Source organism: Camelus bactrianus, chromosome 8, assembly GCF_048773025.1.
Source record: "Camelus bactrianus isolate YW-2024 breed Bactrian camel chromosome 8, ASM4877302v1, whole genome shotgun sequence".
NCBI lineage: Eukaryota > Metazoa > Chordata > Mammalia > Artiodactyla > Camelidae > Camelus > Camelus bactrianus.
In genome coordinates, this window is record NC_133546.1 from 19,121,665 (window position 1) to 19,148,623 (window position 26,959).

Below are 26,959 nucleotides of genomic sequence, written 5' to 3' on the forward strand. Positions count from 1 at the left end.
TACCTTTTTCAAATCTTTCCTTTATGGAGAATTATTAAACAGTTTTTTTTTTTTTTGATGTGGCAAGTTTGTTGGGCAGTCCATCAGCCTCTGAACTGGAGGCATGAAAAGTGTATGGCATTGTCCTTTTTAAATCCAAGCTCTCTCCTCTAATATTTTTTTTTTCTAAATAAGCCTCAGCACAGTGTTCAGATATTTTCAGTATGAAGATGAAAAGACTTTGAATTTTACAGATTTTCACTTGACCAGATATAGTGATTGAGATGGATAAAGCTTCCCTTTTACATGATTTAATTCTATGATGTAGTGTTAAATAATGCAAAACAAAACATCCTTTGACAGTTTCTTTAACCAGATTTACCACCACTATATGTTATGAACCCCTTATCAAAAAGGAAGCAAACACCTTCACTTCTCAGTGAAAGGTGTAAGGGAAAATTTTATTCTAAAGGACTAATGCCTGTGATTTCACAGGACCCTAGGATAAGCCCAATTTCTGAGTCATTCTCAAGTTAAAACCGATTTCTTTTTGAACCAGAGCTTTAAGTGGCAAATAGTTGTCAACATTCTTTGGGAAAATAACATCTTAAAATCATAACAGAAAACATTAGAAAACGTGGAGAAGGTAGGTAAGTGTACAAGTACAGAAACTGGCTAATATATTTTTCTCCGTGTTATCTTTGTTTTATTTTCACCACCGAGATTATTATTTTTTTTAATCTATCTGGTTTTCTGTCTTGATTGAATGTAGGGATGAGCTTTAAAATACAGGTCTACAAATTTGTGAGTCGTGGTGGCAGTCTTGCAGAGGAAAAGGCGCTTGTAAATATGGTTGATTCAGCAGGTTGTGATTCTGCTGAGATTCTAGATTTCTTACGAAACAGAAAAATTACCATGGCCTTGATCATTGATAGACTCTCGCCCCCATAGGTATTAACTTGTAGATAAGAAAGCGGTAAGCCTAGTATTAGGTTTTATAACTTGGCTGCTCAGGCCTCCTGGTTTCTGGAAGTAATTTCTCTGACATCATACCAAAGTGGGGAGGGGAAGAGGGTGGGACAAGACGTGCGAAATCAAACTACACTTTTCTCTTTGATGTTTCAATTCAAGAACGGTGAGGCATATCTTGTCCACATTGATAGAACTACATACAGGCCCAGGGAGGGACAGCCGTTGAAAGTTGTATTCTCACTATGTTTCTAGAACCAGGTAATGTCAACCACGTGATCCTCCATAAAAGAGCCCTTTTCTTAGGACTGAAGACTGTTGTCATATCCAAGAAGAATAATTTCGAGTAATTTAAGAGTCAAACCCTCAAAATAGGTTCGTGAATCGAAAGGTCTTTGTATTTGTGTGTGTTTATCTCCATAGGCAAACTTCCTAGCAGAAAGATACCAGATACTTCCCTCTTAGACGGCTTCCGTTCTGTCCAGACTCACCAAATAAAGCGGCCCTAATAAAGGCTTATCTGGTCATTGCAAGGGAGACATCCTCCTTAGCGTTAGATTGAATTACAAGAAAGACGGGTGTGCTCACTGTCAACAAGTTCTGCCCTTCAGGCCTGTCCTCTGAGTTGTAGCCTTGTCTTTGAAAAAAACAAACAAACAAAATTGGAATTAAGCAAAGATTTCTTTTGGTTTGGTTTTTTTTTTTTTTCTCCCTTTTTTTTTTTTTGTTTGCCTGTATGTTTGCTTTTTGGCCTTTTAATGGTCTTTCCTTGCTTTTTAGAATCCTCTTTCTCTCCCCCACTGCACCGTCAGCCCTGTTCAGGTACTTGCTGCCTTTTCCCAAAAGAGAATGTTCTCAGCTGACCCCTTTAAGAAAAGGTTCTGATTATCATCTGATTTCTTCCAGAGGCTCTGAGATATTTGTACTTGAATCAGGGTCTCTGGAAGAGGATTGCAGATACACCAGTTCGTCTTGCTTCCCGGGCCCCTGTTAAGCACTCTACTCACATTAACTCATTTAATCCTCAAAAGACTCTTGTGCTGCAGGTACAATTATTGTCTCCATTTTACAGATGAGGAGTGGAGGCAGAGAGCTGTTAAACAAGTGGTGTGAGGTTCCTGCCTGGCTCTAGGTGACACCTGGGTCTGATCTAGGCATTCTGGCCCCACAGCCCCCACTCTTCACCATGTCACTGCATCACGTCTCTAAAACTAGAAATCTAAATCTAAAAATTTAGAGATGTGCCTCTGAAAGGTTGGCATATGACACGATGGCACGGTGACAGAGAGTTGTAGATCCTGGTGCTTCTGAGCTCACGTGCTGTATGGAGTGGTACCAGTGTAGTTTTTCCTTAGTGCCTTTTTTTTTTAACCTTTTCGATTTTTTTTTCCCTCCTCTAGGATTGCGCTCACATCTGATGTGGCCTCTGTTTCGTGTCACGTCTGAAACTTCCCTGTACCTCAGACTTAGAATGGTAAGTGTCTCCGCTGCATCCTCTGACTTTTGCCCAGCCTGCTCTCCCGTGATCAGTCTGAGTCTGTATTCTTATTCTGCTACATCAGGGCACACACCACCGCCTTCCTTCCGCTCTTCCACAGTGGAGGGGGCTGTGTTCCAGAAAACACTGAAGCACTTTCAGAGAACTTACATTTGAGGAACTGCAGACCTTGAAGGGAAAAGCAGGGCTGGGGGATATGGAAGCCTCTTTTTCACTCCTTAGGAAAATCAAGAGAACATGCTCAGAACTGTCATTGGTATATTTATTCATATTACTTTAGAAATAAGGGGCATTATACAGTTGACTTTTATTTTTCATGACTTGTCTACTGGACTTGTGATCTCCTCTCCCCGATATTTTTAAAAGATGTTTTCAAATAAAAACAAACAAATTAATACTAGGGTAAATTTGGGGGTATTATCCTCCATTTAGACTCATATTTAGTATGTTGCATGTATTACAATTCAGAGTCTCTAAAGCATGCTCCTAAAATCATAATATGAGGTGATTCTCAATTTGCATCTGTTCTGTTCAGATTTCCTAAAATCATGAAATACGTATGCCCCTAAATTCAGTGGAGGGAAACTTAAACGTGCCCCTAAATTTGAGGGAACTTGTGGTTGACAGGCTCCCTGATATTTATCAGAAGTTTTTATACCTTTTTTTTTTCTCCATTGTACGTGTAGAGGTTATGATTCGTTTTAAATGCCTGTTTCAAAATAACAACAGCTTGTTCCAGCCTTGAATTTCACATCCAACATTTTGGTTGTTTTGCTCTTGGAACATGTATTAGTTCTCTCTTTAAGCCCATTGCCTTCTTCACCCTAAAGGACCCCTCCTCCTGTTTTGCAGCTTTAGTGCTAATGGTGTTGCTTAACCCTAACTCTTGGCCTCTCTCCACATACTTATTTGCAAGATGTCCTTGACTGTAATATGCCATATTTTTTAATTTCAGTCTTCTTTGTATGTTTTCTTATATTCCATCTTACACTTGCAATTTTTTTTCCCCTAAACTAGATAAGCTACTTCCAAATTTATTGTGCTCTTGGGACTGACTTCTAGAAAGGCTGTTCACAGCTGCCACAGGTGAAAGGCCAAAGTGAAGAGAATATTAGATGTGTGTGTTTAAATTCCTCTTCTTCAAATGGGTCTAACTGAAATTGATCCACTTCCCCAGCCACACATTCTAAAACTTTCAAAAGAAAATCTAGTGCAGTCAGAAGATGCCAGAACCACTTCTGCGTATCATTTGGGTAACTTTATGATATCTGTAAGGCCAATTCATGCCAATCCCATTTGTAATGGTTTTCTCCAGTTAAATGTAATATTGCTGTTAAAAGCACAGCTAATCATACCATACGGCTTAAGGATTTAAAAATCTTTCAACTATGTGACATACTAAATTTTGAAGCAGACAGGAAATAATTAGAAATTTCTTTTACAAGTACTTGGTAGAAAACGGAATTGTGTCATGATGATCCAAAAGAAAGATTATTGAAGTCAATCAATAATTTATACTCTTTCTGTTATATGTATTGTATTCTGAAACAGGTAATTAATATTTCCTAATAGTGAGCTTACCCAGTATGTAAAATCATCCTTGATACTTATTAACAGACCACATCTACTTTGTACGTAAACTTCAGACTCTGCCTGAGTCATTGTGCCTCCGTATGTATGTGTGTGTGATGCATAATTTTATAACAGCTCGGCCAGGTAGAGGGATGTCAGCATGAGGAGGAGTTAGGGAACTTACCTAAGGTTACATCCCTGGCAAGTAGCGGATTCGGTGTTCAGACCTAGAGTCATCTGACTCCGAAGCCAGGACTCTTTCCACTCTACCAACCCATCTTTCTTCCACTGTATCTAACAGAAGACCATCATTTGGCTAACATTTTTTAATTAACTGTAGGAACCTAGCCTCGGATTAAGTATAGTATGCTTCTAGTAAAACAAAAAGAAGGGAGAGTAAAACACATGATCATACCACTTTTACTTAAGAAAAGTTACTATCAAGAAATATCGTTAATTTTTTTTTAACTTCCTGACTCCCTAGACAAACAAAAAGTTGAAATGAAGGCAGTTGTGGAATGAAGGGAGTTGGAGGTCATAATATAGGAAAGTGCTAAATATTATTGTTACTATTAGCAAATAAAGCACATTTCTCTATCAATGTGTTTAAAATAATGCTAGGAGTTATGCATGCTTATACTATAAGTAAGTGTACTCTATTTGGGGAATAACTTAATTGATCCATTATGTGGCATTTAGCAAGGTAATTTTTTCCTTTTAGTTTGAGCACAGGAATTAAAAGTGATTCATAAAACAGACACATAACAATCAACATGTAAATCAGAACCACATTAGGGTGATCATCATTTTTTGTTGTTCCCCTAAAATGATTCCCATTTGCCCTGTATATTCACCTCAAAGTACATACGAGTGTTGCTAGTTCTGATTTAGGGAGACTTAGAGCCCCCTGTGAACACTTCATTTTACAGAGAAACTTCAGTGTTCAGTTATTGCAGTTATTCTCTTTGTGCACAGTTTTTTTTAAAAATGTGGGGTTTTTGCCCAAGGAATCCCTATTTTCCTAATTTTAATGTATGGAATGAATAAATGCAGGAGCACAAATCTGTCTGTCTGCTGTCTGAGGTCTCTTTCTATAGCACAAGCCTGAGCATATTGCTCCCCTGATTAAAAACTTTCAGTGGATCAGTCAGGACTCTTGGTTGCAACTGACAGAAATTAATGGGACCATTGAAGAATTCTAAGCAGCCAAGTGACGGGAGCATATTTGCATGTTAGAAGAATCGCTCTGACAGCAGCATTGTGATTAGAATGAGGGGATGAAGGGGAGCCAGTCTGAGAACAGGGAGGCTGAGAAGCCAGTATGGCTCTTGCTCTCCAGTGTGTAGAAATGTCCCTTTACTGGCAGACTCTTTACTTACCGGGCTGGTAGTACGTTTAAAGGAAGCTACGTGAAAATTGAGTCTTGGCCAATAGAGTTGGGCTGGTCTCTGTTCCCCAGCGTACCCCCACCCCCGCCAGGGTTTTGGGCCCCACATTGCTCAACATACCCTAGCTTCCAAGTTCCCTGTCTGTGGGTTCTCTTCTTGGGTACCGTTTAGCCAAATAACCAAAGCACAGAGGAGATGCTGTCTTGGCACGCTCTGCCCCTGTGATGGGGCACTTGCTCCCCAGGCAGTTCCTCCTCTCCCAAGTCCATCGTCCCCCGGATGCACCCCACATGCCGCGGAGGCTTAGTGGGTGCCTGTGCAGCAGGAAAATGGGTTTCCCTAGTTGTTGATTGTTGTCCATCTGAAATTCTTCTGGCCAGAGCTCTCTGTTCTAATCTCTGCATACTGGCTGATATATCTTGGCTTATCAAGAATCCTCCCTGGTTTTCATCAGGGTCTTCATAAGCCTCATCCAAAGTCTCAGATATTCAGCCACAGAATTTAAATGGAATTTGTTTTCGGGACGTGACTGACCTCACAGCCCAAATCCCTGTAGACATGTGGTGCCACAAGTACCTACCATTATTGCAACATCTTTGGATCAACAAATTTGTTACATTTATATTCTTTCTCCTTGGGTCGATCTCTCCCTTCCCTGACGCCACCCCAGTTTCCAGCACACTCTCATTTCCATCTTATGGAAATCAACAGTTTCACCCCATCCCTCTGTGCTGGTCTGGGAGGCACGTCCAGGCTCAGAAGCAAGGGTTTCCCATGCCTCCAGATTCTAGCTGCACTGGCCTCTCTTTCCTTTTGCTAGTAAAATTCCGTTTTTTCCTTTGTTTTTTAAGCAATTCAGAGTTTAAGATAAAGGCCTTAAAGATAACTTTCTCTGCCTCTCCCTTTCTAGGTATTTGCAGAGGAATCAGAGGAGTTAATCTTGTGAGTAAACTCTTAACATCTGCGCTTGCTTCCTTCCTTCCTTCTCTGTCTGCCCCTGGGGTTCTAAAGCTCAGGACTGCCGCCAGGTCCCCAGCGTCTCTGCAGAGTCCGAGCTCCTCTCTGCAACAGGGAGGTGGCGTTTTTGAAAAATAACCTGGCTCTTGCTGTAGCGGTTGAAACTAGTCCATAGCACAAAGGCGCACGAGTCTGAGATTCTTTGCACCTTACTCAGATGCCCCTCGAAAGTCGGAAACCCGCCCCACGGTGTCGAGTATTGTATTCCCCATCCCATCACCTGAGAGAGAAATTTCACCACCGTCACTTTGCAGTATCTCCCTCTCTCCCTCATGGGGTGTGTCCTAGACCTGGAGGTTCCCATGGCCCCTGGCAGGTGAGGGCTGGGCCGCCTGCCTTTGGTCTGTCACCATAGCTGGATAATGGTCTCTTGAAGCTCTGTGGCTCTTGCCCCAGGCCTGCCTCCCGGAGCACACCCGCTGCTGTCCTCTAGAGGGTTCTTCCCTCCTTGGGGACAGAGCTGTGCAAGGGCCCCCTTGCTGGGAGCTGACAGGTCGCCTTTTCCTTTCTAGCCCCAGAGGCTGGGTGTGGAGGGAGAGTGTCTTTCTCTTGCCCTCCCATCTGCCCTCTCCTTCTCCTGACCCCAAAGTTGGGCGGAATCTTCTCTTTGGGCTTAGATATTAACAAAGACAGGCTGCTTCTGCCGTCATCTGGGCTAAAATACAAGGAGTGACAAAGCCTGCACCTGTTTTAAATGAGCTAGAAAGGAAAACTGTTGAGAGGACAAACAGAGTAAAATTCCAGAGTTTTCCTGCTGCACTGGTTTGGAGGCCGTACTGAAGGCAAAACATCACCCAAACACTGGTAACTATGGAAATGAAGAGAAGGAAACAGATTTGAGAGACAATAAGTGCGAAGAATCTGTATAGCTTAGTCAGTGAGAAAACGTTAGTCTGCCTCCAGAGCTTCTGACTTTGGAGCAGATGGGAAGTGACATGGTGAAGTGACTGACCTATTAATAATGTGGACTTTCAAATCCCACACTCTGGATGCAAAGCCCAGCTCAGCTGCTTGCTGTTTGTGTGAGCTTGGACAAATGAGCATCACTTTGAAGCCTCAGTTTCCCCAAAAGTAAGATGGGGTTAATGCTTCCCACTCATGTGGTTGGTTGGAGCATTAAGTAAAGTGACTAAAACAGTGGTCGTGACCTGGTGAGCATTCAGTAAATGGTAGCTGTTGTTACATAGGGGTGCCCCTGACTAACATTGGCCATGCTGGAGGAGCTAGCCTGGTGGGTTAGCCATGTGGAGCCCCTGCTTTAGAACAGGTGACCTTCAGGGGCACTGATGGATATCTAAGCTGAGAGCTGCAGGAGTGTCTGGAATTTGAAAGAAAGTTCAGGATTGAAGATGGGAGATTTAGGAAGCCTGTGAAACCCCAAGAAGTAGTTGAAGCCTTGGATGGGGACTGAAGTCCCTCAGCAACTTGGTGAGAAGGCTGAGGGCCAGGTACCAGGCCCACAGATCTGTTCAAACTCCGAGCCACCCTTTTACAACATGCCCCTCGGCGTCGTCTTCAGAACCACTCTGTTGCTGTGAGATGAAGGCGGACATCCCAGATATGGCCTCCACTCCGGAGGTGTAATCTCAGCCTTCGTGACCCAGCACACTGAAGTAAGATTTAGTTGTCTGCAGCCTACCAAATCGGGTGGGCTCCTTTCCATCTGGAATTATAATCTTTAGAAATTTTTTTAAAAACTTATCTGAGAGGCCTTTCAAAAACAGGCCCTGCACATCCGCAACCTAGATGATTCTTGCGCCAAAAGCTGAGGCCAGCCAGCCTTCTGGAGTCAAGGGTTCAGTTCTTTCTCACTCAAATCATTAGAAATAAAAAAGTCAGTTTGAAGAATTTACTTAAGCAAAATCAGGAGTAGCTCGAAGCGAGTGAGCTGAAACTGGAGGGAAATCCCTTTGTTCAATTCGGGTTTCAGTGAACGCTCAGCAGGCAGCTAAACCAGTTCATTAACAGAGAAAAAGACGTGATCTCAAACACTGCTCTCAGAAGCTAATGCCTAGAAAAACAGACTGTGACAGCAGAAATGTGTTCTAGAAATCTTACTGCTCTGGACTCCGGAAACTTCAGTTTTTGTCATCACTGAATAAACAAATTGCTTCCTCCCAAATATCTCCCCTTTATTTAAGACAGTTAACTATAACTGATCTGTTTACTGTGTGCTGGTCCCTGTTCCTAGAAAAATGTGATTTTTTTTTGCTAGTCTGAGCTCTGAAACGTGGATTTAGAAATGTTTTATGCTATAGGGTCATTTTTTTTTTTACCATATACCTAAAAAAATAGAATATACATATTAAAACCTTTTCCTCTGAATTTTGAAGTCTAAATTCTGCCCTGAAAAACAGCCTGCAAGGAGCATCCTGTCAAACGTAGATGTGTTATTTTTCCTAACTGTCTCTGCTCTGCTTTATTAAATTGTTATATCCTGCACATGATGCTTCCCCCGGGGCCACGCAGGCTTTCAGGTTCTCTGTTGCATTGTTAACTATTTAAGCGTTAGACTGGTGCTGAGATGGCAGGTGGGAAAGGCTGAGGGACTTGATCTCCTCTCTGCCAGAGTTCTCCGCTTTCACTACTGCTGCTTACATTGAACGGCTTAAGAATAAGCTCCTGTGTGAGCCCTTGGAGGCCAAGGAGTATTGTTGAATTCAGAAAGGAATCGCTTTCTCTTAGTGATAATTTGAATATTCTGACAATGAAGCTAAGCTACTCCGCTGCCTGGTTTGCGTACTTCATGTCATGTGCGCCCTTTCTAGTGAAGCAGAAGACAGCCCCCGCCTCTGTGAATTCATAAATCGGTATTGTCCACTGGTGGGATGGGCAGGAGCAAAGGAGGAATCATCCAGGAGAATTTTACTCTCTTGCTTTAATGTTTTTTAAAGCTCTTAAAAAAGTTAATACAGGTCTTTGGAGACCACCCAATTAAACCACCACAATAAATGTTGAATATTTTGAGAAGAGAGATGGACCATGGAGATGATTTGTGAAGTATTCATACATGCAAAGCGAGGGATACATTTAAAACAAATACTCTGGATGATTCAAAGAACAACTCACCTGCAGTTTTTTCCCTGAATTGTGGCGGGTTATTTTTAAACTTTAGTTGTCTGAAAATGGCTTTAATTTTCTGTTTTTAACTTAAAAAGATGTTATTCAAAGTAAACGGACATAGTCTTTTCGATCAAATTAAGAGACGAAAACAGGCAATCGAGTGAATAAATTACTTAGGTGAGATATAATTGGCTTTGTTACATAATGGATTCACCTTTGTACTGGTGAAGAAAATCCCAAAAAGCTTTCCCCCTAAGAGGATTGACGGGTTGGAATAGTCTTAGTTGGAAGAAGCCAGCTTGTATAATTAACTGGTGCACTGAGATAGCAGTTTCCAAAGGCTCACCGGGGATAAGTGGTGTGAAGCTGGCTGCAGACACTCCTGAAGACGTAGTGAAGCATCAGTTCCCAGGGCCCCAGTGGTGCTGTGTCAGCTGTGTCAGTTTGTGCTGTAGCCTAGGAATCTGTATTTTTAAAAGATTTTGCCCTGGTAATTCTAATGCATAGCCAGGTTGGTAACCACTGAATTGTGTATGCAAATTGGAGACTTCAGCCTTTTCACCCTGCACATTTGATAAATCTCTGTGAAGATATGAAGCTTTTTATATGAAGCTTTCGTTGAAAATGGATGCCTACTGGTTATTGCTGACTTATTTCAGTTCGTAATTTGTTTTAGGTTCTGTTATTGCATAGATTTGCATACCTGTTTTATGGTATTCTAATACTGTTGGTTTAAGAAATGCCATTTCCTCTGAGTGCTATTTTGAATATTTTATGTAAGCAATTTTATGTGTTTTTTTTTTCTACTTGCAGAAAGCAGGGGGAAACTTCAGGGTTTTTCTAATCCAGTTGCAAGCAGGACCAAAGATGTAATACAAATACTTAAAGATCTTCTTGGGCAAGATGACATGAGATATTGAACATCTTTTAAGTTACAACATTATGAACTTTAGCACACCTTTTGAACATATCAGATGACCTACATGTTTAAGATTTTTGCCGTATAGGTTATCTGAGACGTTTTAAAATTAAGGGTGGTGGGTCTATTGAGGTATTATTATACTCTAGGAATTTAAATTTTATCATGTATTAAAATTCCTACAAAGCAGTAGAAAATCTTCTCTACACATTAGCAGTTGTGTGTACGTGTGCTCTTGAAGTCAGCAAGCTCAAGTTGCAGCCTAATGGGGGGATGTTTTTCGAGCTTCAGTCACTGAAGGTGTGCGAGCTCTCTTCCTACAGGTTTGAAGCCTCAGACTTCTGAGGGGACTCCCTGACGGCCTCGGAGCTGACGTTTCCTGGTCCCGAGAAGGTACGCAAGCAGTGATAGCTTTTAAAAGTTATTTCTCTCTCAGCATATTTATTAGTAACTGCTTGGAAACACAGAGTAAAATAAGTCAAGGACATGCAGGAGGTTCCAGGTACTTCAAAAAGGCTCTGGTGGAGAATAAATACATTTCCCCCCTCAAACTGCAAAATTTTCTGCTGACAACCCCATCAGTTCAAAAGCTTTAAAGCTACCCTATCTACGCTCCTAACTTGTATACGTAAGAAGATGTGTAAGGCTGCCTTCCCTTTGTGTAAGTTGTTGACTGATAATCCCGAGGCAGATGCTGGTCACGTACCGGTGGCACTAGGGCGTCCAGCTACAGCTTCCGGGGCTTTGTCTGGGAATACTGCAGTCAAGCTACCGCCAAGCCCGCCGCTCGAGTAGATGGCTTAGCCAGGGGATGGCAAGGTGGCAGTGGAGAGCAGTCGACTCAGCTCAGAACACCCCCGTTTGGCCTCTATCACTGTGGTTGTCATCAGTCGTGATATTAATGCAAACTGACACTCTTGGGGCACTCACTGGGCGTTCAGCACTTTGCTTAGTTAGCGCAGTGCGTTACTTGCAGTATCTTTTTATTAATCAGTGACTCTGGGCAAAGAACTTAAGTCTGTGAACCTCAGTTTCCTCATCTGTTAGAGGGGGATAAAGAGGCCTTTCTAGCCCATCTCACAGGACTGCCAGATGGACACCAGCAGACAGAATAGCAGGAGGGGGCTTTAGGAGTTCAACTGAAACATCACATTGTTTAACTAAATGTCCTTTTGGTTCTGTTTGAAATAGAATATTCTTACTAAATAACATTTTGAGTTATTGGCCAAGAAGTTGACGTTCACCCCAGCGAGGCCAGCCTGACTGCCGGGAGCTGAGAAGGGCACTAGCAGCCCCACTTCGGTGGGGGAGGAGGCTCTTGCCATTGTGTCCTCTGTTTGCCGTGTGACTGATAACCAGTAAGGTGCTGGACGGGGCCTGCCAGGTGCCGGGTGGTGAGGCTGCAGGCTGCAGACAGGTAGGGGGTGGCCAACACACCAGGCCGTGTCTGTCTCCGGCGCTGAGCAGGACAGGCCCAGGCAGGATGGACAGGACCATCGGTCGGTCGCAAGGCAGGCAGGGAAGGAAGAGCTACGTGAACACATCTCTATAGGCTACTGGGAAGGAGCAGCAAGCATGCAGCGGCGGGAGATGGGGGCTCATTGTAAGCAAGGTGCCTGGCCTCCGGGGCGACAGGAGCACAGAGCCGCACATTGAAGCGGCCTTCGCAGGGGCTGCGGGAGGGACCACACATGTGGACGGCGAGGACAGCTACTTAGGGAGGTTCACATTCCTCCCCATTGAACTGGGTATGATTGTAATGGTTTGTTAAACAAACAAAGGACCTAAAGCTGTGAATGGGGGAGAGAAAAGACTCAAGGTGAAAAGGAGAGGAGGCCCTGCTTGCTAGCAGTCCTCCCTTTTTTAAGCTTTCTCCCCCATTTCCTCGACATTCCTTTCTCCCCTTGAGAAGCCAATGCAGTAACTTGGAAAAGTTTCCCTTTAACATGGAGACGTGATGAAATGTCCTCTTACAAAGAATAAATTAAAAACTGGGGTCATCTTAAAGAGCCAGTGATAAATATTTTTATATGTCAAGCCAAGTATTTCTGCGTGACCAGATTGCTGGACATCACTTGAATTTATTGCACATGACATGGAAAGGCAAAGAGGAAATTCTCACTCAAGCCTTGTGTAGTAATTTTGTCCATTAAATAAGGCATGTGGCTCAGAGGTGGTCAGGCCACTGCTTCTGGAGGAAGGGGAGTGAGCATTGGAATGGATGCAACAATTTCACTTTTCTCTCCTATGTGCAGTTTATAATAAAGCGAGTACTGGATGTTCCTCCATTGAAAAAAAAACTTGAAAAAAAATAGTGTAAATGGTCTTTTAAAACTGCCAATTACGTTTGTGTCCATTCAGTTAATCAGATTAGGTCTCAGGCTCTCCTTGGAGGAGAAAAAGAAAAACTATTTGGAGTTTCAGAACAGGACTTTTAAGTCTGCTGTTCCCTCGGGGTAACGAAGTTATCCATGGCGGAGGGGTAAGTGGTTACTTACAAGTGTTTTGTGTGTAAAGCAGTCAGTGGATCGTCTTCACTTTCACTGGCTCCCAGTTCTTTACAGGATAACCCCAGATTCCTCTGCCTGGTGCTCCGATCCCTTGTGTTCAGGGCACCGCCTCCTTTGCTGGCCCGTCTCCTGCTACTTCCCTTAGGCTCACAACTGCCTTACAGCCAGACTAAAACACATGACCACCCTGCCCTGTGCTGCTCTGTGCCTCTGTGCTTTTATATGGTCTTCCATCTGCCTAAACTAGACCTCCTGGTTCACTCCTAAACCCAGCCCAAGTAGTCATTATAAAAATTTAGAAAGTACAGATATTCAAAGAGGAAAAACAAACAAACAAAAAAGTCATCTCTAATTCTGCCCGTAAACCCCAAGATCCTTTGCTGACGTATTGTTGTCTGTACTTTCAGCCCTTTTTCTGTTTATTTTGAGAAATGGTTGTTTTAGGATGAAACAGTCCACCCAAGTCTTGAGCATTATCTCCCAATCTCACATAACTTGTAAAGTTCTGTCAAGAGATTTTAACTCATGAATCTGGCTTCCCGTGGTCCACGTGACTAGTCAGCTTTTCTTATTTCTTTTCTCAGTGTGAGCCTTTACCCTCACACGCTTCCTGGGAAGGAATCAGGCTTTTCTTTCCCCTAGAATGGTAACCGTATTAGGACAATAGGCCCTGCCAATAATTAGGTAAGTTTTGGTTCCTCTGTGCTCTGCTCTCAGAGTCCAAGGAAAAGAGATCACCGCTGTCAGCTATAGAAACACACCCTAAAGGGCGTAAAGGCCAGTAGAGGAGGATTTGTTGGGAGGCAGGAGGGGGATATATTTCCAGCTGTCACAAAGGAGTAGTCCCCGACTCTGACTTTAATGACTAGAAAATCTTCTCCTAATACCAGAGGCTCTTGTCTGGATTTCAGGTCCGCGCTCCACCCTTCCCCCCAGCACGCTACCTAGAGTTCATTAATAGTCTTCTTGAAACATTCTGTCCCGTCTCGGCTTGGGAACCAATCCTGGACCTCACACTTGCCTCTCTGGGTACACATACCTATTTGGCTTGCTTGTAGACATTTTGTCAATCTCTTCCTAAACATTAACATTTACAGACGCAGTGTGTGTGGTGGGGAGACTTGAAGGCGTGTAGAGGATTTAAGGAGCTGTGAAGGTGTTCCCTTCCCTCCCCTCTGCCTGGTGGACATCGTGCCGAGTGACCTATCGGAGGGGCACTTTGACTCTGGGGTGTCCTGAGCGGCGTAAGCTCCGCCTCCCACTTCCGCGCCTGCAGGTGCAGGAGGGAGGGGGGTGCTTACAGGCAGATTTCAGACAATACCTCCGTGGTGATGGAGCCTGGTTCCTGGTCAGTGGTCCTCTTTTGCCCTTGGCAGTTTGATTTCTCTAGTTTCTGTGGCTCATTGAAGCTTATATTCCTGGCCTTCTGTCTTGTCCGTGGCTTCTTAGGGCTTCCCCCCATCCTGCTCAGGACAGAATTTTATGGGCATTCTCTCTGCTGCTGCCTCTTTCTCCCTACCTCCCTCACCCACCTCCCTGTAGACCTGGAGTGGCTAGTCTTGACAAAATCAGTTACATATTGTCTTTAATCTGCTAAACACACTGTAACAACAAAAAGCTCCCATCTGTTAAAGTAAAGAAAAGCCCACGTTCTTCTAGTAGAGCGAGTAACCAAACAGGATTTGGGAGCTCTAGGGTCTTGTATTTGTACTATCACCATCTATAAATTATTTTGGAACATCTTATCAAGTTTTTTTTTTAATGCAAACTTAATTTTCATTTTGCTTATTTTTAGCATCATAGACTTGTCACTACCTAAGAGGAACAAAGGGAGTTTAGAGGCAGAAGGTTGCTTCTGTCCTTGGAACCTCCGAGAATTACATGTCCCCACAAACCTTCCTCCATCCGTCTCCACCATGCAGAATGGGTATCCTAGGGGAGGATCAGTCTACCTGCAGCCTGCCGTGAAGAAGACAAATCCACCCTCACCCCCAGGACACTCCACTGCACCACACCACGCTGGGGAGGGCAGACATTGGTGATCAGGGTTGATCGTGTGAGCTGACCATCTGAGGCCACCCACGAAGAGCTCAGAGTAATTTATAAATCATTTATAGAAGCCAGATTCAGAATGGTATCCATTTCCCAGAAGCCAAGAGCACTGTTCACTGTTCTTTGGTCTGGAAGACCACCTCAGCTCCTCACCTGTGCTGTAGGGCTCCTTGCTGCCCCAGATGCCCACTAGGCACCATTAAACTCAACACATCTAAAACTGAACTGCAAACTTGTGTTTTGCTGGATTTTTCTTCTAGGACTTGACCTTTCTTTCCCTGTCTGCCGTCACCGTCTTCTCTCTCCTCTAACCTTTCCTAAGTTGTAATCTTACTATGGTAGTTCCCCCTTATCTGAGATTTGTTTCCGTGGTTTGAGTTACCCACAGTCAGCCTCAGTCTGAAAATATTAAATTGACAATTCCAGAAATAAACAATTCATAAATTTTAAATTGCACACCATTCTGAGTAGCGTGAGGAAGTCTTGTGGTGGCCTGCCTCATCCCACAAGGGATGACAACCATCTCTTCATCTGGCATTTCCTGCCTGCTGGTCACTGAGTAGCCGGCTCAGTTGTCAGATCGACTGTCAGTATCACAGTGCATGTGTTCAAGTAGCCCTTATTCTACTTAGTCAGTGCAAGAGTAGTGATGCTGGCAACTCAGATGTGCCAGAGAGAAGCCATAAAGTGTTTCCTTTAAGTCAAAAGATGAAACTTACCAACTTAAAGAGTAAAATTGTATGCTGAGGTTGCTAAGATCTACAGTAAGAATGAATCTTCTATCAGTGAAATTGTGAAGAAGAAAAAAGAAATTTGTGCTAGTTTTGCTGTCACGCACTTCAAACCACAAACCTTATGGCCACAATGTGTGATGGCGCTTATGGCGGAAAAGGCATTAAATTTGTACCATCAGATATTTTGAGGGAGACACCACATTCACATAACTTTTATTACAGTGTATTGTTATAATTGTTCTATTTTTTTTATTGTTGTTGTTGATCTCTGGCTATGCCTAATTTAAAAATTAACCTTTATCATAGGTCTACATGTATAGGAAAAAACCATAGTATACATAGGGTTTGGTAATGTCTGTGGTTTCGGGCATCCACTGGGGGTCTTGGAACATACCCCCATGGATAAGGGAGGACTCTGTAGTGGATTCCTGTTGCCTGGCTCCCTGGCCACCAGTCCTGGGTCGTCCCTGCCCCTTATAGTTTGGCTCCTCTCGGTCTTCTGTGGCTCTTTGAGGCTTAGATTCCTGTACTTACGCCTTTTCTGTCGCTTCCTCCTGTTCCTGTTGAGACAGTGTTTTGTGGTGTTTTCCCACCTCTCTCCCCACCTCCCCTACTCTCCCTCCCCATCAACCCCGGAGTTGGTGGCTGCCCTTGACTAAATAGGTTAATCAGCCTGTGAAAATAGGACAGCAGAAAAGCCCACCTCCTAGTACAGCAGAGCAATGCATCACTGACACTTCACAGTTTGGTCTCTGCCCGTCTCTACAGCCTGTTTGTCCATGGTGCCCCCAGGTTTACGTCCATATTCAGTCGCACTTAAATACTTATTTTCAAGTACCTTGTGTTGATTAATTCCCTTGGCCTGAAATAGATCATCTCCTCTTGAACACTGGGTGAACTTGCAGGCTTAGCTTTAACTTTGGCTACTCCATGAAACCTCTCTTGATCTCCCAAGCAAGAGGTAATTATTCCTTTGACAACCATATTTCATTGTCACCTTGAGGTTCAATGATTATTTTCACTTTTTTTTATGCACAAGTCTTTATAGAGCAATTTAATTGTATCATATCTTAATGGAAGAGCATCTTAGAATGCACATGTCCTGACTCCAGTCTTGTGTATTACCTCTCTCCATTCCACTGGGCATTACTTGGTTTTTCCTGTTTTCCTTTCACCAGGCATTACTTGATCTTGCCTAGCTTTCTAATTTTTGCCAATCCGATTGGTTTTAAAATATAATTTCATTCCACTATGTGTGTTTGTGTGGATGGGAGGTTGTTAAGAAATAAAACAGAATATGGCAGATGTGATGAGTGCATGACACAAGAGAAAAAAAAAAAAGGAGGGAAAGGAGGCATAAGGAGAGCCAGGGGTAGGGCTGGGGTTGGTCAGGCAGTACATAAATTAACCACGATTGAAATTTTGCCAGTAGGGTACAAGGAAGAGGGAAGACTCACAGTAAAAAATACAAGGGAAGTGATTTTAATGATGGACCAAGAGATCTAACCTGGATAAAACTGTGCACATTTTCATTTGTTTGTTGGCTATTTGAGCTTCCTCTTCTGTGAAGTGCCTTCTTATTTTTTTGTTCTTGCCTAAATGTTTAAAGTTTTGTTTTAAACATTAAGCCTGTAATCTGTCTGGAATTAATTTTGTATATGATGTATGGTAGGAACCCAGTTTTCTTATTTTTCATTTGGATAACCAGTTATTGAGTAATCCATCCTTTCCAGCCGTTCCAGCCCTGTCATATGTTAAGTTTCCATACAAAAGTGGGTCTGTTTCTCAGCTATTCATTCTACTCCATTGGTCCACTTGTCTAATCATGTGCCTGTATCATACTGCCTTAATTACTATAGCTTTTTAAAAATATCTTTTATTTGTTATCTTTCACTTTTTCTTCTTTGGGAGAAAGCATATTCTGTATGATGATGAAAGTGATCCAGTAGAACTGGGAAAGTCTTAGCTATTCTTGACTTTTCCATATAAAATTTAGAATTATCTTGTCAAGTTGTAACAAAGAACCTTGTGGATTTTTATTAGGAATTTATTGAATCAGTATACTAAGATGGAGAGAACTGACAATATTACAATAATTCTTTCTGTCTCTAGTTCCCTATTCATGAACATGGTATATTTCTCCATTTATTCAGGTTTTTTTATGTCTTTCAGTACAGTTCTATAATTTCTCCATAAATATCTTATGTGTCTGTGGTTAGATTTATTCTTAGATATCTTTACTTTGTGGCTAATTTTAAGCTATACTTCTGTTTGCTGGCATTTAGAAATGCAGTTGATTTTGTATGTTAACTTTTATAACACCTTGCCAAACTTTCTAATTCTAATATTCTATGTGTGGATTCTTTGGAGATTTCAATGTAGATAACCTCTGTAAATGATGAAAGATTTATTCCATTCCAATTTTATGTCTTTCCTTTCTTTTTATTGCTTTATTGTATGGTTCACAAATTCTAGTACAAATATTTAACAAGAAGCAGTGATAACCTTTTTCATATGATGAAGATAGTAAACTTTCATAGCTTTAAAGTTGTCTGCTTTCCTGCTTCTTAGTCTAATGACGCACATTTTAACCACTTAACCTATGAATGATTTTACTGTTAATTAGTCTCTGGGTTGTATTAGCTGTGCTATGAAAGGTTGCTTCATGATGCTAATCACTAGTGAGCATTAGGACTAGCAAAGATGTAAAAATAGCAGGTCCCTTCAAAAGAAGCCACATTGGCAGACGTAAAGCTGCCAAAGCATCACCAAGAGAGTTTATTAGAACTGTAGATTCCTAGATGCTTCCCCAGCAAGTGCCTGCCCCTGGGGTCCTGTACCTGCCACTGTCTTTGTTGTTGTTGTTTTCTGTTTTAAAAATCCTGTTCTCTTAGGGATGTCTCGATTCTTGCTAGGATATTAATGATAGTTGTTTTTGAAGGTTTTTTTTTTCCCTCACAATCTTTTTTTACTTCTTCTTTATCCTCACTGCTTTTTCTCTATTTGTTCTGTGTTGTTTTTTTCCTATTAGATGCTTGCTTCTGATTTCTGGTGATCCTCGCTGCTTACTGACTTATGAGTGGAGCCGTCAAAAAGCTGATGGAAGCTTTGTATACTTATTGAGGGCCTGTCAGCAGGGGCTTCGCTGTAGGGAAATATGGGTAAACCCTTCAGGACTGCCATTTGTCCTTGTCGTTAGCTCTTTTCTCTTGGGCTGGCCAGCTTTCCCAGGGAGGACTCCTTCAGTCTCCTGCCCTGGAGAGTATAATGGGCCTGGTTGCCATTGTTCTCCTGGCCGAATAGGGGGAGTGTGCAGGCTTCCACTTGATTCCCCCTGCTTCGGCGAGGTACCCCCTCCTCACACCCCCTGTCAGCGGGGGTCAGAGTGATGAATGCGCTGACAGACTTGAAGCCACTCTTCCTGTTTCTATACCCTCTTTCATCCCCACTTCCAGAAGTACCTAGTGCAGAAGTTTAGACTTTTGATGGGTTCCGCAGGGTACATCAGGTTGCTCCGTGGTTTCTAGTTACTGACCTGGAATCCAGCGTCCTCAGGACTCCAAGGTCACTTGCTGCGTGTTTACCTGCTTTCCAGCTCCCAAAGCTTTGTCGCTGTTTTCTCCTTCCCTGTTACCCTAGGCTGTGTTTTTGAAAAATCTCATTAATATTGTGTTAGCAGAGTTCAGGAGAGATTGGAGCTGTGTACTTTTATTCAGTTCATCATCTTTAACTAGATATTACTCATGCTGTTTGTGAATAGATGGTTAGCACCCTGTCCTTTGTCAGATTTTCTAAGTCTAGTGCATAGATTTGATTTTCTAAAGCTGTGGTATAATCAGCTGGACAGTTTTCTCATTAATTTTCTCTCTGAATATTAAACAATTCATTTTGGCTTTCTTGCTTATTTTAGGCGTCGTTTCTAAGAAAATAAGAGCTTAATTACTGGGTTAGCAAAATTAAGTCTCTCGAGATGACAGTCAAGAGTCAGTAGGCAGCAAACCTGATTGCTCAGCAGGCAGGGAGGCGGGGCGCCCCCCAGGGCAGAAGAGAGGGGCAGGGTCAGTCGGTGCTTCCCTCCACTGAGAGCCAGAGCGAGTTGTTTCAAACGTGTTAAGGAGGACCTGTCAGGTGTTGAGTAAATCGTTCTGGAGGCAGCACAGAAGGACCTTTCGTGGAGGTAGTTTCTCACCAGACACATTTTTCTCTTTGTGATTTAACCATGGTTTTCAGTGCTGTGTTTCTACCCCCTCACCCCACCACCTTCGCCCAAGGCCCTGGGTCTCACCTGCACTATTATGATCACTTCCTCAGTGGTCTCCCTGTCTGACCATCTTACCATGTGTGAAAGGAGCTCACTCTTCTGCCCAGGAGAGACAGGGAGAAGTAGGAGCTGGCCAGGTGGGCGAGGGGCGGCAGGACAGTCCTGGAAGGTGCATCGTGTGGAAAACACAGGAGCTAGAGGAGGTGGCGCATTAAGGAAATAGCAGGGAGACGGATGTGCGGCCTCGGGTGCCTTTGGGCCGCCGCGGGAGAGGGGCCTGCAGACGGCTGGGTGACAGGCATTGTGGATCCAGCCTGACAGTTCGTTGTAGGCGAGAGCCTTCTTCCAAGTGATGTGTCAGCTCAGGTGTTAGGGGTTTTCATGACAGTATCAGTACTTTATTGAGGACACACACTCACACTTTAATGAAGGATTTTTAAAGATGCTGGCGAATGAGTCCCTATGATTTTGAGGGCAGTCTGCCCTCTAGTCATAAGGCGGGCCTGCCTTACACGATAGGATCTACTGAGTGATCATCTGTACCCCTATTTGAAATGAAATTTGTACAAGTTGTTTACTGCTTGAATTTCCAAAGAACAGTATTATAGACCCTTCTTTTTTACTTTAACCTGATAAAATGCAGTGATTGAGGCACAAAATATATGGCTCAAGGCTCAGGAAATGTCAGTGATTTTGTGAGGAGTAAACCCGAGTGGGCAGCACCGAGAGGGGTTTTCTCTTTTTTCATCTGAGTCAGTGTCCTTTAACCTGTTTAAATCTAGGGCCCCTCGGAGAGTCTGAAGAAAGCTGTGATCCCTCTCCTCATAAGAATTCCAGTACGCATGGCTCCTCATTTTGCATAGAAGTTTAGAGAATTCACAGCCATGGGCCCTGGAAGCTCTGCCTTCGCCCCAGTTATGAACTCCTGCTCTCAGTTAAGGCTGCAAATCCAGCCACAGCCATCTGGTCTGTCACCCTCCAGCCGCAGGAGCACCTCTTTTGCCGAGTAGGCACATAGTGAGCTCCAACTCTTCTGATGTCACGCCTGCCCAGATGCGACACCTAAGAAACTTGACAGTGCGTGTGCATGATAAAAAAATAAGCAATAGCACCCACCTGGAGGTCTGCGTACCTTCTTTCTCCTGCTAATGTGTCTGGACAGTTTTTTTCGTTGATGATAGAGACTTGCTACTGGAGTCCTTCAGATATTGAGGGAGCACCCTCTCTAGAAGCCTCTTGGAGCCAAATAATGAATTTCCACCTACCCTGCTCCATGATTAGCTGTTACATATTTCGTGAGTATGAAAAAAAACAACCTTGTTAGAGACCCTTTTTAAATTGGCCTTAACACATACACATAAAAGAAACCCCAGGTTTGGGGAGTATGAGAGAGAAAGAAACGTTTGGAGGACCTTCTTATCCACAAGGAGTGGTGATGAATGGAGTCAAAAAAAGAACTTAGAGTATCCGTGTTGGAAGACTAAAAATGGAAATTCAATTTCCTCTCAGAAATGGGCCTTGCATTGTGTCACTGGGGACAATGGAAATAGAAGCCAGAAGTCATAGTTTATTTTGAGAATGTTGTAAAACATTTGTCCCCCATTGGATGATTGTGTTACGCAGCACCGGGGACGTCCTGGCACTGCACTTGTGCTCAGACCTCTCCCTGTACCGACGTATACCACCAGCCCTCAGGGAACACAGTCCTTCCTGGCTGTTGCCATATATATATGTTCTTATTCCAATCTGATCCTCTCTCATCCCCAAAATAATCAGCATGAACAGAATGAAGCAGATGGCACAAGCCTTCTTTGGCATACTGGCAGATCTGTATCACTCACTCAGTATTTTTAGAACCAAGGGGATTGAAAATTATGTCCTGAGATGTTTTGGGGGAAGACTTACTATCTTTCCAGGGTGACAGGTGTTGAAATATTACCGTATTTAAGACTCGAATGCAATCTGTACGTCAGGTCACAGAACAGACTGATTATCATCAGGGCCATCCCTTTGTCAGGTCTCGGTTAGGATTGTTGGCGGTTTGCCAAATAATAGAAAGTTAATCACAAGTCTGTTTTAAGGATGTGGCCAGAAAGCTCATCAGGTTTCAACCAAAGATTGGAATCAGCAGCGGCCAGCCAGTACTGGTCAAGCACACGGTGATGGGAGATGTATCATCCACACGGTTTATTTTTTAAAAATAGCTGGGCTTTGATCCTCAGCCACAATGAATTTATAATCTGTTGGGAAAGACCATGTTTATAGAAGTTTGTGATTATATCATGAAAACAGTACAAATATTTATGTTTGAAGATCCACATTAATGAAATACACCGTTATGGTGAATGAAATGTAACTGTTTGTGAATTTGAACATCATTTTTAAAAAGCCTTCCTGAAGAAATTAAGGAATGTTTACTATCATAAGTTAATTCAGTTTAACATTTGAGGACCAGCTTTGCACTTAGTGCTAGACTAGGTATATTTAACACAGAGACCTAAAACTCAAAAAGATAAAAGTCTTGGGCAGAGACATTCATGCAGTAAGTTAAATAAGTGTAAAAATGTTTAAGTGACTTAATGTTTTGTTGTTGATGTTGTTTGGAAGTTTAATGGGGAAAGAGGTGGAGGAATTGTCTCACACTTAAACACAACATAACCATGTCTAAAACTCCCTGATTATACACCCACCATCTTTGAAGGCCCAAGGGAAATGTAGATCATGATGAAACATGGACTGTTGGACTCCTGGGTCTAGAAAAGTGGCTGGGATCTGGGAAAAGTCTATTCAGTGCTAAAGGGCAGGTACTCTTTTCTTTAACTGAACAAATCTTGTTTTCCCTTTGTATTCTTGGTGTGTTGGTAATCAATCAAAGTTGATAGCTGTTGGGAAACAAAGAACGCGGGCTAATTTTTACTTACAGCCTCATGGGTCCTTTCTCTGTGTGTGAACATGTGTATACTCCAGACTTCTGGCTCCTCCCACTATGAGTGATGGATGGTGAATTATACATAGGAGAGAACCTCTGTCTTTTTTCCATCATCTCCATTGCTGAGTGGTTAGAACCACGTGCCAGTTTGCAGCTGATGGTTTCTACTTTTAATCTCAATGTTTATAGACGTTACCATGTATTCATGTGATGTGTTTTTAGATAACAGGGTGCCTTCTACTCCATCTTGTTTCAGTAGGTTGTCCCCGTCAGCCCATTGTCACGCATCAGGTAGATACCACAAATGAGGAAACTGAACCTCAGGACATAGCTAACCAGTGGGTAAGCTGGAATTTGAACTAGGGAACCTTAGTACTGTATTCATGAAACCAGTGACTGGACCTACGTGAATACCTCCTGTGCTTCAGGGAAACACCTGAGGCCATTCAGCAGCATAGCTGTGTCTGAAGAAAAGCAGAGCCTTGCCTCTCTTGACATGAAGCTAAGATTCCGCCTGTACCTTCCTGTGCAGCAGCCACTAGCCTCATGTGGCTCTTTAAGGTTAAATAACGTAAAAATGTCCATTTCTCAGTGTCACGTTTTGAGTGTTCAGTAGCCACCCATTTCCATCACAGAGAGTCCTGTTGGGCACGCTGGTCATCTCTCCTAAAGCAAGAGCTGGGGAGAATGAATTTAAAGGGTCTATGCAGGGGATTGGTGTCGGTGAGAAAAACATAGTCCTCACCAGCAGGCCAGCTCCTCCCTCCTCCTGAGTGACTAGTGCTCTTTTGAGTTCAGCTCTAAAGAGAACAAGGAAAAGATGAATTTCAAACTTCATACTGTGTGCACATTTTAATCTTTTTAAATAGACCTGGAAAAAACACAGCAACTTCAAGTGAATGAGTACATTTAATGATGATGATAAATTCTCCGCCTTTTATAGCTGGGCCAGTATTACGGCCAGACTTAGGCTGGATGAGAAGTAGGACACATCATGAGACCTGGCAGCAAAAACTCGGCCACACGGGATAGAATTCCTGGAAGGAATTATTTCGTTTGTGGCCAGGGTGGTTGGGATGCCTCAAACGAGGCCGAGCCTCGGGAGAGAACTGGCACAGGGCGAGGGAACGAGGAGTTGGGGGAGAGGGGTTTGGACAGAGCCAGGACGAGGGTTCAGTTCAAGTCATACTTGGTCACAGAGGAATAAGGTCTGTGCATGCTGCCATCAGAAAGGAGGTTTGGTGCCAAGATGTTGGCTGAGAACACCCATGTCCCCGGCTTTGGATCAGTGCTTGAAGCTTCAGGTCAAAGTGCGCACGTCAGCTCTGAAGGTTCCAAGCAGGTGGGGCAGGACAGTGAGGGGTATCTGCCTGGGGCCGGCTCCGTGTGAACTCTGACCAGACACTAAAAACATCTGAGCTAATTGAAGAGGAACATAAGAAGTTTCCTGCAATCTTTGCCCCTTAAAAAAGGAATGTGTGCTTGTCTATGTGCATGTGCTGTGTCCTGATACATTTAAAGGTGCCTGAACTATTATTATAATAAAATTTCATCTAGCTAGACTCCAACTTTCTGATCTGAAAGTAACTGAAAAGGTAAGTAAAAATTAACTTTTTAACAATAAAGAGCAGCTCTGAACGACTTGGCAATAAATGAATGGCTGCAGGGAACCGACGCTTTGAAGACCTGCTCTGATTGGTCAGGTTACCATGAGTGCCCTGCTCACTTGACAAAGTTCACAGAGGCTGGCCTGTGTACAAAAGCTACTCCAGTGTGTTTAATGTAAGCATAGAGTACGCTAATTTTTTTTAAGTATTGGCACTTGAAAGGTTAACGTCCACTGTCTGAAAATTACTCTCTCTAGAAGAGCACAGGACTCTAGACAGCCAGCCTTTTCTCTGTTGTCCATGTTGCTGCCTCAGACTCTTAAGGCTTCCAAACAAACTGGTCTGTTAGTAGAAAAAGAGCCTGGACTTGGGTGACTTTGCCTGGGTTGGAGGGCAGTTAAGAACTGGGGTTTGAGTCAGGTTGAGGTTGAGGCAGTAAGCTCGTGTCCTAGAAGTGGCCGTCCTGCAGGTCGCTGGCCCCCCAGGGTGGGGCTGGAGAATGAGGAAATGTTCCCATAAACAAAAGGGGGAAAGATGAGCAGAACAATTTACTCGAGGGTGGTGCCTGCACATTTAAATGCAGCCTGAGCTTTGTCTGAGCCGTCACTTCTGTCTCCCTCCATGGGAATCTCTTGTGTCCCCTCCAAAGGCACCACATCAGTGAATTAAACCAGTTTTATTCCCACTCTGTTTACATCATAGACTTGAGTCCTTCTGCATGGTGACCTTACAAATTAACTTAGATGTATACAAATTATTTCATCTCATCCCCTGGAAGTTTAAACAGGTGTGATAAACAGCTTATGTTCTGCCTTCAATGAGTGAAGAGGAGTGGTTTGAATAAGCAGGGATGGTTTTTGTTTCTGTACCAGTAAAGCACTCAAACACACTGGGGAGTTTTGTTTTTTTTTTTTTTTTTTCTTTGAATTGGCAGATTGAACCTCACATAGACCTGAAGTCATGGTTTAGAGTAGATAATACTGAGTCCATGAAAACAGGTGTCTCTGTCATAAGGGAAAGTGTGCTTTGTCCTCCATCAAAACACTGTGCACCTGACTCCTGCCACTCAGGAGAAGCACAGACAGGTGGATCCGAATGCAGAAGGACCTCTTACAGCACACCGGGAGGATGGGGAGTCGTGTTGCGTTAGAGCCATGTGAAGGAGCGCGTTGATGCTGAACTGGTAGGGGGGAGGAAAAGCGCTGTTTTCAAGTGGCTAAAGCAAGAAACTGTTCCTCTTCTCTCCGCAGATAGCCCGGGGATCCAGGACATGCCCCAGCGCTAGTGATGCGGTTTGCCTTTCTGCTCCTGGAACCTCATCTGTGCCTCAGACTTTCCCCTCTCAGCCCGAGACTGCATGGAAGTTGGGATGTGGGAAGCAGCAAGCAGAGCTAGTGGTAACTGAGAGGCCCATGTCTGGGTAGAACCAGGTCCAGGACCACAACGCTGCCTCCTCTCTGGCCTGGAGTTCAGCTGCTGTGGCTTTGCCGATGTGCTCAGCACCATCCTTCTATTTGTACTTAAATGGCACAGTATTTGGTCAGCGCATCTGAAAAGGAAGGTGTGAGAGACAAAGCCCATGGCCACGTACCCCTGCCAATTATGTGGCAAGACGTTCCTCACCCTGGAGAAGTTCACTATCCACAATTATTCCCACTCCAGGGAGCGACCCTACAAGTGCTTGCAGCCAGACTGTGGCAAAGCCTTCATTTCCAGATATAAATTAATGAGGTGAGAGGCTTTAGAAAAGGTATGTCCTTTTTAACACATACCTTTAAAAGGCTTTGCTAGCCCTCAGAGCAAACACTGCCAGGGGAAAGGGATGCAGAGTGTGGAGGCATTTCCGCCTTTAAGGCTGTATCCCCAGTGATTACTCTAGTTCTTTCTGTATGACAGTTGTGCTCTGCAGTGTCCAGTTCACTTTTTCAAGAAGTACTTCTTGTGTTCCTACACTAAGCCAGGCCTAAGGACAGAAAGATGAGAAGACACGTGGCTGGGGAGATAGTCATGCAAACACAATTAGGATGCAATCTGACAGAGCTAGGCAGGTGGAGGAAGTTGTTCTCCACGGCCTGATGAGACCTGGGGAGGCAGCTCAGAAAGGTGCCATCTTTAGCTGTGACATAAACAATGAACGGGAGGCAGACAGAGAGGAGGTTCTGGGAAAGCCCTCAGCTTTGGCCTTAAAGCACATGTGGACAGAGGGTGGTGTTGGAAGAGGAACGGGGTGAGGCTCAAAATGTAAGCAAGACGGAAGTGGCTCAAGACAGGCCTTGTCTACTGCCCTAAAGGGTTTGTTTTTTTCTCGTAAGTCTAAGAACTGAAAAACCTGATTTGAGTAGGATGTTAGAAAGATGGCTCTGGTAGTAATTTGGAGAAGAGAGAAGAGGCAAGTGGGCTGATGTGCAGTCTGCTGTAATTGGCCAGGGATTGTATATCGGGGGCTTGTCCAGGTCCTGAG

General features: G+C 43.5%; 1 protein-coding gene across 6 annotated transcripts in view; it reads left to right on the top strand.

The window, feature by feature from the left end:
• Positions 1 to 26,959, top strand: part of PLAGL1 (PLAG1 like zinc finger 1) — a 63,961-nt gene that overhangs the window by 31,566 nt on the left and 5,436 nt on the right. For 3 of the 6 annotated variants that reach the window (XM_010965669.3, XM_074368231.1, XM_074368232.1), the window contains 4 exons: positions 2,349 to 2,422; positions 6,317 to 6,348; positions 10,729 to 10,798; positions 25,749 to 26,229. In XM_010965669.3, the coding sequence (XP_010963971.2) occupies positions 26,078 to 26,229 (152 nt within the window). In that variant the 5' untranslated portion in view covers positions 2,349 to 2,422; positions 6,317 to 6,348; positions 10,729 to 10,798; positions 25,749 to 26,077. Of the gene's footprint in view, positions 1 to 2,348; positions 2,423 to 6,316; positions 6,349 to 10,728; positions 10,799 to 10,842; positions 26,230 to 26,959 lie in introns of those variants that run through there. The other 3 variants (XM_074368235.1, XM_074368233.1, XM_074368234.1) reach the window with 3 other exon arrangements.